The 17600-nt window shown below is 44.4% G+C and overlaps 1 protein-coding gene across 5 annotated transcripts in view; it reads right to left on the reverse strand.

Moving 5' to 3' along the window:
* The window catches only part of RBMS2 (RNA binding motif single stranded interacting protein 2), a 285759-nt gene that overhangs the window by 20595 nt on the left and 247564 nt on the right, over positions 1 to 17600 (reverse strand). For all 5 annotated transcript variants that reach the window (XM_086959473.1, XM_086959490.1, XM_086959498.1 and 2 more), the window contains exons 6-11: positions 13078 to 13157; positions 12712 to 12821; positions 9975 to 10021; positions 8097 to 8190; positions 6683 to 6733; positions 6441 to 6551 (exon numbers count right to left, since the gene is read on the reverse strand). In XM_086959473.1, the coding sequence (XP_086815599.1) occupies positions 6441 to 6551; positions 6683 to 6733; positions 8097 to 8190; positions 9975 to 10021; positions 12712 to 12821; positions 13078 to 13157 (493 nt within the window). The remainder of the gene's footprint in view (positions 1 to 6440; positions 6552 to 6682; positions 6734 to 8096; positions 8191 to 9974; positions 10022 to 12711; positions 12822 to 13077; positions 13158 to 17600) is intronic.

The raw sequence follows: 17600 nt of genomic DNA on the forward strand, positions 1-17600 counted from the left end.
GCTTAGTAACTGCCTTCCCCAGTGAGTTTAGCGACTATGCTTCATAACTATACAGTCATCTAGTGGCCAATATGTATAACAAATAAAACTTAACTAAAAGCAAACTGTACTGTCCCGGGGGTTCTTCTGTTCAACCAGTATGAATAGTGTAGAGCGTCGGGTATACCAAGGTGGGCAGTTACTCCATCTCCCTCCAAAGGTAGGGTTGGGAGGTGCCTATGTAAGGACAGAACTGCTTACAGTCTCCAGGAAGACAGCGAGCAATTAAACCAGAGGGGGAAAGGCCCGGGAGGGGTGATGGGGGGATGCAGTAAAGGCCCCCCAACTCCAGAGTTACAATCACCCAGAGGAAGAGAGCTCAAGCGCTATGGACACTTCACTCCTACTCTTCCAAGCGAGCACTATGTTCCTCATCTGTTAATGGTATAATGGTAGAAAATCACAACACCATGCCAGACATTAATTGTGATGATAATCATTATGGACTTAATTATTGGGATTGGAAATAAAACTACATGCACATTTCAGGTCATGTATTCCATTTTATTTATTTAATGTATTTGTAGAGCTCTCACACAAAGGACCCAGGGTGAAGGAGTTATAAGGACACCTTCAATGGGGATCCGTATTGTGATTTATGAGCCAGACGAGTGGTGGCTGCAATCTATTGGCTGGGTCAGGTGAGTTTTCAAAGACTGTCTGGCTTGCATATGACATGGTTTCAGGAAGGGGACGATCAGATGGTGTGCATATTCCGCATTGTAGTGTTTACGCTCGGCATTGTATACCGTTTGTTTATCTAAAATTACCATTTTGGGGTCGACCTTCCCTGAGAAAAGATAATCGAATGCTGTCCAAATATATCCACAAAACCCATCACCTCTCGGACATTCTTCAGACTGTTGTTTTAAACCTCATGTTTCCGAATGACATCAGCCTTTGTAATAAATTACAATTCAACCATCTGTCTTCTTCAGCCTCAAGGAGGCGACCAGCGGGATGTGTTTGAATTTACAAAATGTAGTTACTTCTGAACCTGGAACTAGTTGTAGAGGCCCAGAGAAGTGGGACGATCACTCAACTTCCCCCACACACTGACTACAAAGGCAGGGTTGGCAAATAGGTTTCTCCTGTCTTTCTCTTACTGATCACCGCCTCCTTTCTCAGGACCTCCTGGCACTGAATATCCTCACCTTGAAGCTGTAGAGCTTAAGAAATTGGAACCAGCGTATTTCAGGTGAAGCTAGTAAAAGTGTGGAAGATAATGGCATTTAGCTCTAAAAGATAGAAATGGCTCCCAAAGACAGAGATAGGGAGAGCTGCTCAGATGAGGAACATGCTGGGAAAGAAAAAGTAGAAGAAACTAGATAAGGGGAAGCTGTCCATTGTACTTAAGACTAGGAGTTAGAATCTATTAGTTCACTCTACCCTCTTCAACAGCTCCAGAAACACTGTTAATGTTCCTCCCCCAGGTTGTCAGTCCCTTTGGTGACTTCACCCTCCTACTCGGTTGGATCAGATGTTTCAGCACAGCCGAAAACCTATGAACTTGCAAATGTAGCCCAGAAAGAAGGACCTGCTGAGCAGGTGGGGGCAATACTGAGTCGTATTCTCTTGTGTAGAAATAAAGCTATTTTCGAGTTGAGTTGGAAAGGGCGTGATCCTTAAATTTAAGAAGACCTCAGCCCAGTAAGAACCCAGGAAGAAAGGGCTTCAAGCAGGAAGGCAAGAAGGATCAGATCTCGTTTGAGACTGAAATTTCGGAGAGAGGTATTGCCCAAACCTGCTGCTGTGCCTCTAGAGACACAGAGCTAGAAGGAGATTTGACATGTGGGCTGCAAACAGGATTAGACAGAAGGAGCAAGAGTCCAAGCATCAGGGGGACAAGAGTTCCTGGAAGCCAGAAGGCTGAAAGAAATGGCTATTACAGTCCCCGGCAGAAGCTCAAATGGAATGGGATCTATAGATAGGGACACAAAAAATGAAGAGTTGAGAAGAATTCTAGTTCCAAAACAAGTGGGTACTTTAAGTGTGACAAGGATGTCATTACAAGAAGGACAAATGCAAAACCAACAGTTGATGGACAGAATGCAGAACAATGTCATACATTCACCCCAGTACAGAGATCTGGGCCTAAACCCATCGTTTTTTTGCTCTCCCCTTTGGTTTTGCTTTGTTTGCCCTAAGTTGACAGGGTATGCCCAGACGTGGGTCCCTTGCTCACTTTGCCACTGGATTCAAGCTAGCCTGGCTGATGATGGCTGATTAGCCAGAAACCTGTCCCAGGATGCTTGTTTCTGGTCCAGGAAAGACATGGCTTGCAGTTCGGGCTGGACTGTTCCCATGAGGCACAGGGTCAGACTGATGTGCATATGGCAATGTCTGACTGGGGTGGCAGAGTGAGTTAAAAAATTATGATGGATTAAACCCAGATCATTTGACTGGGGGTGAGTGCTTGCATTATTCAACACTCCGTCCATCATCCCCTTTGGTATTACAAGAAGGACAGCACGGTAAGGACTGTGTGTCTGTTATCTTGATTGTAGCAAGCTTACTCTTCACAACTGAAGACACCACGGAGTAGCCAGTTGAGCTGTCTTTGGTGGCCATCTGAAAAGGATAACAACAAGCCCTGAAGTACGTACCACCTAATTTAATGTTGTGAGGCCTTTTTGTGCGGTCAAGTGTAGCAATTACTGCCAATTTCCCAATGGTGTCCTGGGGCTGCACTACAGATGCACTCAAAAAGAATGACCGAGTTACTCTTTTTAGCACTGGACTCTCAAACTATAGCGGGTTCCAGCAGACATGGCTTACTCCTGGAGAAATAGCCAGTAATATTCTCAATATCTAAATAGTTCTAAACTTTGTAAAAGAAGAGGACTTTATTAACGCACAAGAACCTTTTGAACATAAAAACAAAGATGAGCAGTGAAAACCGACATCTTCTGTGCCAAAGAACGAACCAAAACACTATTGTAGCTCCTTGGCGCCAGATGCTTTCATTTAGTTTAACATTGAGCTCTAAGGCCAATGTTGTCCCGTGGAAGATGGTTGGACTTTGCTCAGAACTATTTGGAAGCACCTTGGCTCAGGGTTCAAAAGCAAATACAAACATTCCTGTTTGCTATGGTGTGCAGGGAAAGGAGTCCTTTGTCTTTGTGATATCTGGGGCACACCTGGGAGGCCCCTATAAGGAAAATCGAGAGGGGGAGTGTGTATGTCAACAACAGAGAGAGCGCAACGTTTCACATTTGTACCTTGATGGGAGCATGGTGGGGCCCATTGGATTCCATCAAGCAGATCTGTGCGTAAGGAGAAATGGAGGGGAGGGGTGTAGGATGATGTAGGAGAGAACTAGGTGAGCTGAGAGGAGCTGTTGAGATTGTGTGGATGATAATCACTCCTCTGCTAGTCTTACTTGTGGTTTGACTTTTATAAGGATTGTGTTGCCTGGTGGATATAGCCCTATCTAGGACTGGCGTAGAGTCACTGCTTAGATATTTTTTAGTGATAAACAACAAGTCGAATATATAGTTTGAGATCACACAACAGATGCTAGGGTGATTTTTGTTAATTATAAGGACTGATGATAGTCTGTGATTAAAGGGGGCTTGTGATAGGTAATTTGATTGGCTGAATTGGAAGGGGAGCAGGAGTGAGGTTACTCTGGGAGAAAGCGGCCTAAGTAGATGTTTTAGGGGATTTAGAGAAGGAGGGGAAGTAGATATGGATGATGGTGGACTAGATGAGTCACGACTGTGTGTGCGTAAGGAGGACATAGGATATGCAATGCGAGGGTTGTAGGATGAGAAATCGCAGAAGTTAAAACAGGTGAAGTAAGGAATAGGCTAGGAGTGGGGCTGGGGACTGAAAGGTGGATGCAAGTAGGTGAAATAGGGGAGATACATGTGTTATGGGGTCTGCAGAGTGTAGGTGTGTCCGTGAGAGGAGGGAGGGAGGGAATCACAGGGCCTGAGTAATGCTTTACAAGTGAGAAAAGTGTGACTGTGAGAAGGATATGTAAAAGGTGAGGGTGATGGAGTAATAGGAGAGGAGGGTTGATTAGCTAAATGAGTAAGACAGCACACAAAGGGGTAGGTGGTGTGAACGTAAGCCCACAGCATAACATTTAAAATACTGCACTATGCCATATGCGTCTTTCACTAAAACATTAAACCTACAATTTGCTAAAGCATGGAAAAGCAGCCCCATTATGCCAGCCCCACATCGTTAACGACATACTGCATTATTGCATGCCAAACCACAAGGCATTACAAGAGGAGCATAATATTGCGCTATATCTGTGCTACACCCACACATTACTACAAGAATAGGATTATTGCATGGAAATGCGCAACCTCGCTGCATTACTAGTGCAATAACACCGCACTCTATTGTTATAAACCCACAGCATTTCTACAGGAATAAGAATAATGCACTAGTTAGAGAAAACTTCAAAGCATTACATATTAAAGCTCCAAAGCTTTAACTTACCAATAGGAATACTGCACTGTATTATGTCAAGTCCAACCAATTATTATACAAAAACAGAAATATACCTCATAACCCGTAAGGGGTCCATTTTTAAGGACTCTCTTTTGAGGTTTTTATTTCTTTGGTTATGATCTTAGTATTGTGGTAGCACTTTGACAATCGATGTATCATGACTGGAATTGATCTTTATATTAACAGTGTTATGAGCTTTTATGTATTTATATGTTTTTGCACAGTGCACTTTTATGGTTCATTGAACCGAAATAAAGTTGATTGATCGATTGACCTAGTAACCGGAAAATATTACAGTAGAGTGAATTGAGCTGCACAACACGAGTCTATATCCACATGCCAACATTTGGTAACAGAAAAGATGGAGATTTGGAAATAAAATCATGGGGGATTTAGTCGCCTCATTAACTTGTATTGAAGTGGCAATGTTTTAAGTGGAGCAAACTTGCTTAAACAAAGTCATGATTCTCCCACCTGAATCGAGAGATTCGGTCCACATGTAAGTCTCACCTCTGACAACAATGGAGCATGAATGCAAGTTGTGTGACTTTCAAGCCAAACCTAGGAGAACATGCACCACTGAGCTTTGTGATGTTATTGTTCACTACAGGTGGAGCATCATAAAAACAGATGCACTCGCGGGCATGGCAAACTCTTCCAGACACTGACTTAATACTGGATGCGCAAAGTCAGGCTGTGTAGAAATCCCTTTAAGTTCCTGCCATTCAGCATTAGATTTCCTGTGTAAACTTAAAGTCATCACTCGAAAGACATGTGAAGTTATTTACCACAAAATCTTACACGAGCATTCATATCCGGCATACATTACTCCAGCCAAAACATGTATTGATCGCAGTTACGGGGAACCCAGTTTATGTTTTTAGAGCCTCTGCATTAGACCTTTATGTTTTCTTCTGTGTCTTTGTGATCGGACCCTCACTTCAAGTGGCCCTCTGAAATTGCAGTACTGCATCATGGAATTCAACAGCTATAATCTCCTGATGCAGACCTGCCTTCACTTAGCTTTAGCAGCAACTGCTGCGATTTCTTGTTCTCTATCTTGGAATGGAAGGTTTGGCTGCCTTCATGTCTCAACTCTAGGTTACAGTAGCTGGATCAGAATGTTTTATGTATATTTTTTAATGCATATACACCCTTAGCAGGCTAGGTCATCTACTACATAGCTTTCTTTATCGCCATAGATTGGAGGGTGATCATTCCTAGTTCAATGTACACCTCACTAAATTGCAGAAGCGATATGTCCTTGTGCATTCTCAGGTTAATATGTCATAATATTGTGCCATGTAGTGACAGAGAAGAGATTATTGAGCCAATGGAAAGTTTTTTTTTGTTTGGGGAACGAATGTTCCCGGGAACTGAAAGGTGACTGATTCTTCTTCAGCCACTCTATCCCTTTAGAGGCGCTGACCTATGTGGAGTTCTGCCAGTTTTTCTACAGCCGGTTCACCTCTTGTGCTTGAGTTTTACCATGATTTGTGCTATAGAATCAGCTCAGCGGAAAGCCCATCGCCACGCAGGTTTACTCAATAACTCAAGACGTGCACGCATGCTATAGAATGCACATCTCAGTACGGTTAGTGTGCACTGCAGATTGCAATTGAGACTCACTGTGATGTATGTGTGGCTTATGTTGCACACCACGTGGCATGAATTTTGACGGCTATATTTTATCACGTTAGTTGACTGCTTTAGGACCCATGCATGAGTCTTCAACAGACCTGGGAGCTGGTGTAGATGTGTGATCGGGTAGGAGGAAGATGGTGCCGTTCTACTTCTATCCGCAGCCCTGTCTTAATGGCTCTACTGTCTAAAGGAGGCCCATTTTATTTTCATAGCGTTCCTATTTCCCACTCTTTTGGGGGTGGGAGCATGCTGCAGAAAGAGCAAGACAACTTGAGGATGTCCCTTACTGTGCCAGTGCTGCCGAGCGATAAGTGGCCGAGCTGCTGAGTCAGGGGTCCCATCATCGAAGTGGGCTGGATGGAGATGGTGTGGTCCATGGTGGGTGTCAGGACTGCCCCCTGCAAGTCAAAAGAGACAAGAGTGCCAAAGAGTGAGAGGTGGTGTGAAAGGAGTCCAGTAGCTGCGGAAGTGGCTAATGAGTTGGAGAAGGCCACAAGGTGAATCTGCAGGGTGGGAATGGGACACTTACCGTAGGCTGCATGAGGTATGACTGGTGATGCATCCAAGAAGGATTGTGAACCTAAACGGCGAGAAATAAGAGGTTCGGTTTACAAGTTCATTATTCATTCATTCATCCTCATTGAAAAAGGGAACAGGGAAAGACAGAGAGAATGGGAAACAGAGTGAAGGCGACAGCAGAGCGTAAATAAGAGAACAAGAGACAAAATAAGGCGAGAGAATGCACGAGAGACAGACTCAAGGCACTGACATGAAATCAAAAAAATGTCTAAAGCACATGAAAATTTACTTTGGTATACAATGACCAAAGGCAGTGCCTGATTTGAGCCAGTGCTTGCAGGTAGGGTCCACCGGCACCCGTTTTTGGGAATAGCTACTTATTGTTCCTCAACAAACTTTGATCCAGAAAAAGAGAGAGAAAAACACAAATGGGCGAATGAAGGAGCAAGAGAACAAACTAAAAATAGGGACAAACACAAAAAAGCAGGGATGAAAAAGAACCTGCACGGTTGAGATAAAGTGGCAGGGAGTGTCTGGTATGGATGAAAAAAACATAAGGTGGAATCAAGACTACGCAGCCTTGGTATTCCGCACCCAGACCTTCAGTAGCGCCAGCTGCGGGTCTCTGAACAAAACTTTGGGCCCCTTCCCTGATTCTTTTACAAATTAAGCACTGACCAAAAGAGTGTCTACAGAAGCGAGAATTCACTGGGAATGGCTGGAAAGAGCACGTCTCCAATCTCGACAAACCAGGGAAAAGTGAACAGACCAGATGCACACCACTGACAGATTGCACAAAGTAAAAGATACAATTAAAATGTATCAAAACCCTCTTGACTTCCTCTAGACAATAACAGAGCAGCAAGTGAGAATGAAAAATGAAACATAGTATTGAATGAAGCACGATACTGCATGAAATGGTGGAAAACAGCCCCCTAGATGCCCCTGGGCAGGCCTGAAAGTCTTCAGCCTGGCACTTTGCTCAGTACAGTTCCTCAAATCATGGTCTGACTGACTTATCGCACTCATTAAAAAATCATGTCCAAATAACTACAGAGGACTTCGCAGGTGTCTGAATAAGTCGAACCTTGTGGATGCAAATCAGAAACAGTAAAACAGCCAATGAAAAGTAACAATTATTGCTCAGTTATGATGGTGAAGTCAAGACAGAGCAGGTCTTACCAGTGATGTATTTGTCATTAAGGTCAGAGCACACCTTTTTTACGGTTTGTCAAGCCTCTGAGTTCTGGTGAATGGCTGTTGCTTGTTATATTATTTAAAGTTTGTGTTTTTTGTGCAACCCATGTTCGCTAATTATGTGACCTCTGATTACCTTGGTGCACAGCCTGTCTGTAGTTGAGGGTTTGCCCACGTGGTGGAGGGCTCCCTGGACAATTCACTGGCCAAGCAGAGGGATACCTTACCTGGTAGGAAGACACCGGGGTAGGAAGGTAGGGTGAGAGTGCTGTCTGTGCAATCATACGGTTTGGGGTGAGGTTGTACGGGGATCCATAGAACCTGCAAGAGAGATATTCATGCTCTAATAACTTATTTTAAAACAATCACAAGCCTGCCTTAAGTGTATGCATGTACATTGATAGCATATATAGTTTTGCAGCATTGACTCACGTATAGATTCACATACAGTTTATTATCTTCTCATGGTCAGATCTGGAATAATATGTAAACATTCAGATGTCCACTCAGGGTGTCTGTAATGGGATGCTACTATGGAGTTGAACATAAACCCACAATATCCCCCATCTCTGCGCCATTTCAAAATCCCTTTTATACCAAATCTTTATTTGATTATTATTTAGGTTTGATAATCTCTTAATCCTCTGGGTGAAGTGGGCGATTGCATGCGACTCAATACAGGAAATGAAGAAGCAAAACTAGTAACACAAGTAAGGAACTTGTGTATCTTTGCAATGTGAATCTATTACAGATTCATTTGAGTGGCATACATTACCAACTACTATCTGTTTTAGAAAGGCAGGCGCTGCCCCCTCTTGTTTGGATTTTGAGTCGAAACAATAATGTGCTGTGAAAGTATGCCTCGAGCTCCTTAAGGTTGGTTAACAAGTCGTGTTTTAAGAGTTTGTTCTGTCATCAAGCCCATCTGTCTGTTTCTAAAGTTTATCTTACTTGCTTACTTTATTCCAAATTGTGCTATTTGTCTAATTGTTTTGGCACGAAGTCATGTGGCAACTGTTTGAGTAAACCAAATAATAAACACATTTTTTCCTAGAGAAGCAAAAACTCTGGCTCTAGTCCCGTCTCGACGTCTTTCACTGATAATTGATGTAACCGCTTGAAACATTCTATTGTCCACCTTAATAATCCTGCCCTTATAATGGTTCTGCCTGGCCAAACACAACAAGACATGGTTCAGATTTCATAGCACCTCAGTTGCTCAGACTATGCTCTACTGAAATGTGTAGATTCATAAAGAAAACTGGTACTTCGTGTGCTTTATTTGGACAGAATATTGAAATAATCTGTGGTAAAGGCTCTGGATATGATCTTAAAACCACTTCCTGACCACGAAAATTGTGAAGGTCTCCCTTTACGCTTGAAGTTCAATCCACCCTTCAGAATGTTGTGAAATCCAGCAGCATAGCACACCTTAATCACGGAATGGCTCCTGCTACTTGTTTGTTTCTCTGCTAAGGCCTATCTTACCCTATGTATAGATCAGACAAGTTGGTAAAATGGGCAAGACTACAAGTGTGAAAGACTGCTGCTGCGATCAGTGCATGACCGGCCGATGTCTCGTCCTCCTGTAGTTCTTCAGATATTCAATGGGTTTGTTTTGTTAAACGTCAAGGGGCATGTCAGGCTGCATGTAATGCTCTATTAAATGATAAACCATAACATTGATACATGCCTAATTCGTCCTAGATGAAGAAAATGATCAAAAATGAAGAATCTAATTCAGGAAGGTATCAACATTAAGGACCGACAGTATACACCCAACAGAAAGAGAAAGGGACTGGTTCAGCTGTGGGGGGGTCAGAGCATGACTCACTTGGCCTCAAAGTGCCACCTATTTGACAACAGGTTCTCACTTTACCACACAGTGTCACTCCCTTCACTCCACAGTCTCTTTCAAGTGATTTTACAACATAACTCATTTGACTCAATAATATCATTTGAATACAGAATGCCTCTCACTGTCTGCTACTGGGCGGCAGAAAAAGGGACTTCTACAGACAGATCCCAGAGAATGTAGAATCAGAAGCACCAATAGAACATACAAATGGGCACATGAAGCAAGTAGTGGCGGTTAGGGCACTCACCCATTCTGCAAGGCCGTCGTGGGGTCGTACGTCAAGGTCATGCCACCCTGGAAGGAGAAGAGACAGAGGAGGTTAGAGGTGATGTACAAAAGGAGCTGTCCTGTTGAAGGTATACCACAATGCCTAAGAAACAACACTTCTTTTTTGACCTCACAGTGATCCATTGGGCCTGTCAAGGGCCAAGGTGAGGTATGAAGGAGGGTACCAGAGCCCCATAGTGTGATTGAGTTTGAATGTGCTAAGTCCCTTGACGTCCCCTGTTAATTCTTTGGGAGGGTTTTCTATAATGTCCCCTTCCCTGCATATCTGCGTATGTCTTCATCGGGCAAGTATGCTTTCCCCGTTTAAAAGGGGGTGTGAGTGTTTGAGTGATAGTGGAAATCGCTCTCTAACTGCTTGCATATTTGCCTAGGAATGGATGTGTTCTGTGCAACTTCAGGGTTTTGGAGTTTTTACATGATGTGCATCAGAATGGATGTTGACAGATTTTGCGCCTTCTTCTGGAATCTTGTCTGTACGATGGATGCTGACTTCTTCTGTCAATCTGCGAACAAAAACTCACTACATATTCTTTCCAATCTGCACTGCTTGAGTGAGGACCACTCTACTGGAGAGGTGGGCTGAGGCCCCATATGATGCCAGGAAGTCACACTTTGCTCTCAATGGCTTTCACATGAAGAACACTTAGCTTTGGATTATGCAGATATGTTCTGGGCATAATTTTTTTAAGCTCCCGTACAGTGGTGCCAACCAAATCACAGTTCGTGGACTAACCGCGGCAAATTAGAGCATTTCCATTTCACATTTCTGTGGCCTGCAGTAAGGGGCCACGGCGACTTGTCAGGTATAAGCAGGGCATTAAGTGGGATGAAATAATGGGGGAGGGGTTCTCTCAAATGGGTGTGACCGATGTAGTTAAGAGTGGGGCTTAAAAACACAAACTGAAAATCTGTGCTTAGTATAGTGTGCCACTGCTGCTTCCGTCATTGCATTCAGACATATAATACGACAAGTCACATTACACCTACAAAAAGCCAGGACTATTGGATTTGTTAATGGTTGTTATTTGCATAAGATCAACAGGCAACAACTATGGCTTGGTAGTAATTAATATTGAAAAAGCTTCAGCTCTTAAATGATGAGGCTGAAAGAACTATAAAGAGTCTCTTTGAAGTTACATCAAAGGCAGGGAAGGGTGGCACTGCAGCAGAGTTAAGATTTATGTTTTTTCTCCGCGGGAGAGGGCGAAAATGGAGAGGCTGATAGGGACCTGTCTCAGCTCCTGCTTTTTAAAACTGAGCACCGGCAGGACCTAGCCCACATAAAGCCCTGGGCATAAGTGCGCTCTAGAAATATCCTTTAATCAATCTTCAACCAAGGCTTCTGCTTGGCTTTATTGTGGTTCTTTTAATGTAATTGGATTCATGCTGCGGGTTGCAGAGTGTGTGGTGTACAGTATGTGTGAAGTGCAGTCTTGTAGGGCTCATTGCTGTGTTTTTGTGGCTAATGATTTGCATATTAAATTCAAGTGCCTGGTGAGAATGCCAGTTTTGCTAGATGGAGAGTGCAAATTAAAGGAAGGTTTGCTTTAAGTACAACTGGGCCCACTGATGTGAGCTCAGGCTTTCAGGCACTGTATATCTGAGGAAAAAGGCCCCTGGTTTAGGCGCGCTAGAAGACAGACACATAACCTATGGTCTCTAAGTCAGTGAATGAGGGATAGAAGAGGTGCCTCCCGCCCAGGTGGAATCCTGTCTCAATGCAGGGGTCTACTTGGCCCTCGCACTTCAGCGCTGCTCCTCTGTGGTCTAATAGATGCAAGCCATGCCGCTGCGCTAGGACACACTGTGGGACCTTATGGTCACCCTAGCTCTGCGACCGACTCTTAGTGCGAACACTGACATATCAAAAGAGGTTCAGAACTCAAACAGTTTAGATGCAGTTGAAGATAATCTCTCCCCTCTTGACATGCTTTCTTTGTCTTCTCCTGCATAGCTCTTTTTCTGCCTCATGATGTCTACTTTTCCTTTCACATGTTTTCCTTTTTCATCTCAAGACCGGCCCAGTAACCACCAACCCATCTCACTACAGGCGCCGGTTGGGGCTCAACTTGCTTTGTGTTCTAATAATAAAACACTATTCACTATTAGAGTAACAAAAAATGGAGCACAGTTAGCTGGACTGTGATATTGGATGTATGACGTTACAACGCATGCTTTTACCACGCATGCTGTTACAACGCAAGTATTACAACGAAAACATTTGCAACGCATTACACTTGGGGGTGCTGGATAGTGAATAGTTTAATTTACTATTCCAACTCCAGTCCCCGTGGACACTAGGGAAGGTGTTGGATAGTAAATTAAAACTATTCCTTATCCTAGAGCGCCCCCCAGTGTAATGCGTTGTAATGGTTTTCGTTGTAATACATGCGTTGTAACAGCACTGCGTAGTAAAAGTTGCGTTGTAAAGGTTGCATACCGTGATATTACCTAGCAGTGAAAGTAAGTGCAAAAAAATGCCTTGAAATGCATGTTGGGTGAGAGCTTGCAGGTGAGCAAGAGAGTATGCGTAAGTGTGAATATGAGGATATGTGTAAGCATGTGTGTGCGTGTTAATTAAATTGAAAGTCAAGGGCGTGTGATGTCACTTCCACTATCCCTGACATTTTAGTGAATTGACGTTCATGGTTCCCCTCAGCTCTCTGTCTTTTAACCAGGCCCTCAGGTGGACTTACCGTCTCTCCATCCCTTGACCACGCTCGCCCGTTCTGGAGGTATTTGCCCTGATTTTGACGTTTTTTCTGCCCCCCATCAGCAAACTTGCACAGCAAGGGATCCGGGGGCGCTGCAAGAGGTCAAACAGAATGTGTTACTAATGAATGACATGCGAAACAGCTGTGGAAGGGGGAAGAGACCAATGGAAGAAGGGTGGCGGAGGATAGCAAAGGGAAGGGAAAGGAATAGTAGAGTAAAGTCAGGTGGGAGAGGAAAAAGACACCTCTGGTGTGGAGGCAGAAGGGATGGGTTACCGCTGGAAGAAAGGAGGAGCAGCGTAGGGTGGTCTGGCCGTAGGGAGGGTGCAGTAGACGCCCATGCTTTACCTGGGACGCCTGGAAGGGTCTTGATATATTTTCCATTAAAGTGCGCAATTATAGCTTCACATTTCTCTGTCGATTCCATTCTATAAAAGAAGAGTTCAGAAAACAGCATCACTGACACGGTGCACCCTTCCCCAGCACAGCCAGCATTAGACCCCCAGCACCGCGGGCTGAGGGGCACCCAATTGAATACGATTACTTTGGATAAAATCCATCAAATCAACATAATAGGAAGCAGCCTAGAAACAGTGGGGAACAAGAACACATTTTTACACAGATGTTAAGAGCATTTAAAAATAAATTATACTAGTGGGGTGTGATCGCACGGTGAGAGGCTGGAAGTCCTTAAAGAAATGTTCATCTGAGCAGCTTAAAAGAAAATGTTCATATTCTGCAGCCTTCGAATCATCAGTTCAAGGCTAGAACCGTGTCCGGGACTGATTACGCTGAGCAGTCTTTGATAAAGATATATCAATATGTCCATCAGTTGCCAGTGTCGTGGTTGTATGTGCGTGTGGTGGCGTGGGAGAACACTGTGCAATCATTACACACACATCTATGGCCCATTGGTAAAGGGGGAAAATCCTTGCAGAGATGCTTGGCTATCTGGCAAAACAGCATTTCACAGAGGCTCCTTTTGGTGGTATTGACTTAATTTTTTCTCTTGTTGCAAACCCGTCTTTTCTGTTTCCTAATTCCTAATTCTGTCATTTACTAGCTGCTGTTTAAACTCCTTGTAACAGTCACTAAAGTAGTGGCCGATATCGTCTGCAAGTGTTTTTCCTCTTCTGGGATGTGTTCTGTCAACAGTAAAACCCTCTTCTGCATTGCCCGGGTCTTTCCTCGGTTTGCTGTTGCAGTGCTTCCAGTTTGAGTCAGCTGTGCCATTTTTGCGAAAGAGCTCTATTAACGGGATGACTGCTAATGCCTCCCTCCTTTCGGCAAAGAACAGTTTTATGGAAAAAGTCATGCTGCCAGCACTCCCTTCCTGTAAACAAGTCTTTAAATCTTGTTTTTATCTCATCACATTTCATATACATTTAACCCCTTCGCTGCTGGCCCGTTTCCGCCGCTGTGCGGTAAACAAATGAACAGGGCGGGGCCGTGACGAACCCCAGCCGTCATCAGCACACGAGCACCGTGGAGCGTGACGGCTGGGGTTCGTCACCAGCATGCAAGGGGTTAAAGATAGAGATCCAATGTTAGGCTCTGTTTTCCAAGAGAGGCTGGTGTTTACTTTTCTTTCTCTGACTTCAAAGTGAGGGGATTTATATGACAATCATGCTGACTACTAAGTGTGTGCTAGTGGAAGGCTGCACAATGTTATTTTTTCTAGCACAGAAAATGTAAATGTCTGAAAATGAACTTTGCAGATATTTCTAAATATATCAGAATTAGGAGAGCACAAATAAAGCAAATTTTTTGAAATTCTCAAGCGAGGTGGAAACAGATATTTTAATATGATCAAAACAAATCAATACACTAGGTGATGACAGTTTCGGACATTATAGTTTGTGAGCTGTATACTTTTACCAGTAAAACTGTATGTCTGTGCAAATGTAATGGTCATTTCAATTGAAGATGTGTTGTCTATATTGGCAGTGCACTACCACACCATGCATATTCCACTTTACCCTACTCCATTCTACTCTGCACACTCCACACCACCACACTCTACCCTGCACTACTCTACACTATGCCACTCCACACTACACTCTACTCTGCACCACTGCACTCTACACCAATGCTCTCCACTTTGTATCACTCCTCTATGGCAGTGCATAACAATCCACTGTATGCCACTCTAATTTACTTTGCACCACTGCACTCAACGCCACTCTACACCATTACACTGTACCCTGCACCACTATACTACACTGTTCATCACGCATCTCTAGGCTACTTCACTATACTCTGAAACAACCTACTCTATTCCACTCAACTCTATGCCGCAGCAATCTAAGCTGCCCCACTCCACTCTGTGCCACTCTACTCCCTACTACTCTACCCTATGCCACTGCACTTTAATATAACAACTGCATTTTATGCCTCTGCCCTCTACGCCAATGCACTCTACACCACTTTACTCAAAACCAGTACACTCCATGCCACTCTACTATGCACCACTGCACTGTGCATCATTATACACTATTCTGAAACACTCTACACCACAGCACTCTACACCCTTCCATTCTACTCTGCACCAATGTACTCTCTGACTCTCTGCCACTGATCTCTACGCGACTCTACTCTGCAACACTCTATTCTACACCAATGCACTCTACGACACTCTTCTATATACCACTCTACTCTACACCACTTCACTCTATGGCATTTTACTTTTCAACACTGCACTCTCCACCAATGAACACTATGCCACTGAACTCTACGCTACTCAACTCTGTGCCACTGCACTCTACCCTGCGTCACTCTACGTCACTATATGCCACTACACACTATGCCACTATACTCTGTTTCACTCCAATCTATGCCACTGCACTCTATGCCTCTCTACTCTACTCTGTACCACTCTACTCTATGCTGATGCACTTTACCTCACTTTACTCCACAATGCACCACTGCAACCTACACCACCCCAGTCTAGGCCACTTCACCCTACCCTGCAGCACTCTGCTCTAAGACACTCCCCTCTATGCCTCTCTACTCGGAAACACTGCACTCTATGTCAATGCACTCTACTCTGGACCACTGCACTCTACATCATTGCAGCCTATGCAACTTCTCTATGCCACTGCGCACTATGCCAATGCACTCTACTCTTTACCACTTCACTCTAGGCCACTTCACGCCACTCTAAAATAATCTATTCTACACCACTGCACTTTATGCCGTTTCACTCTATGCCACTCTACTCCACTCTCCACTTTATGCCACTGCACTCTAAGCCCTGCAATCTACACTGCGCCACTCTACTCTATTTTACCCAACTCTACTCTGCACCACTGCTCTCTACGCCACTCTACTCTAAATCAGTGCACTCTCCACCAATGTATTCAAGACCACTTTACCAAAAACAAATGCACTCTACACCACTTCAATCAAAGCCAACTACACAGCGCCAGTACGTTCCTCGTCACTATACTCTACGCAACTGCACTCAGTGCCTCTGAAAGCTACGCCAATCTACGCCATTGCTCCCTACGTCTCCACGCAACTCTATTCTACTCTGCACCACTGTACTCTACATCATTGCAGCCTATGCAACTTCTCTATGCCACTGCACGTTATACCCCCTACCCCTACCCCTACCCCTCCCCACTCTACTCCTCTCCACTTTCCTGCTTCTGACCTCTGCCCCCACCTGTCCTGGCCCTAGTACCCACCCTGTTTACCTGTGAATTTTCCTGCATCATTTGAGATCTAGCTATTTTGTCTGATGCCCGATGGAGCTACCTGGTTTAGCTATAGGGGAGCCAGGCCGGGGATTCCCTCCTTGGACGTCACCTACCCAGTCGGTCTTTAGCCAGACTTCCTTTCGTCTCTCCTGTCGTCTCTTCCTGCATCCTCCCTCTATTTATGTCTCTCCTTCTCTCCTCTCTCAATGTATTGAGACTGAACTATTTTGTCTGATGCCCGATGGAGCTACTTGGTTTAGCTATAGGGGAGATGGGCCGTGGACTCCCTCCTTGGTCGTCACCTACCCAGTCGGCCTTTAGACAGACTTCATTTCGTCTCTCCTTGTTGTCTCTTCCCCTATCCTCCCTTTCTCACTTTCCCTGTCCCCTCCCCTCTACGCTCAACTTACTTTGCCCTCCATTTTCTTTAAATGTTTCCCATTGGGACCTAGCTATTTGGCCAAAGCCCGATGAGCTACCTGATAGCTATAGAGGAGATGGGTTTTGGGACTTCCCCCTCGACCGTCACCTACCCAGCCGGACTTTGGGCAGACTTCCCTTCGTCTTTCTGCCGTATCTCCCTCCCACCCCTTTACCCTTACCCCCTTCCCTGCTACACTTCACTTATCTCGTTTTCTATGCTCTTGTAATTGTTTGTCTAGCAACTGATGTAAATTGGAACTGATGTAATCTTGTAATTTTGTGGAACATCATGTAAAGAGCTCTGATACCTCCGGGTCTAGCCAGCGCTATATAAAACTCTTAAAATAAATAAATAAATAAATAAATACTCTTTACCACTCCACTCTAGGCCACTTCACTCCACTCTAAAATAATCTATTCTACACCGCTGCTCTTTATGCCGCTACACTCTATGCCACTCTACTCCACTCCACTCTGTGCCACTCTGCACTCCACTTTACTGCACTCTAAGCCCTGCAATCTACGCTGCGCCACTCCACACTACTTTACACAACTCTACTCTGCACCACTGCTCTCTACAGCACTCTACTCTAAATCACTGCACTCTCCACCAATGCACTCTAGACCACTTTACTAAAAACAAATGCACGCTACACCACTGCAATCCAAGCCAACTACACAGAACCACTGCATTCCTCATCACTATACTCTACGCAACTGCACTCAATGCCACTGAAAGCTGAGCCA

The sequence above is a fragment of the Lissotriton vulgaris genome, chromosome 1_1, assembly GCF_964263255.1.
Source record: "Lissotriton vulgaris chromosome 1_1, aLisVul1.2, whole genome shotgun sequence".
NCBI classification, from domain to species: Eukaryota; Metazoa; Chordata; class Amphibia; order Caudata; family Salamandridae; genus Lissotriton; species Lissotriton vulgaris.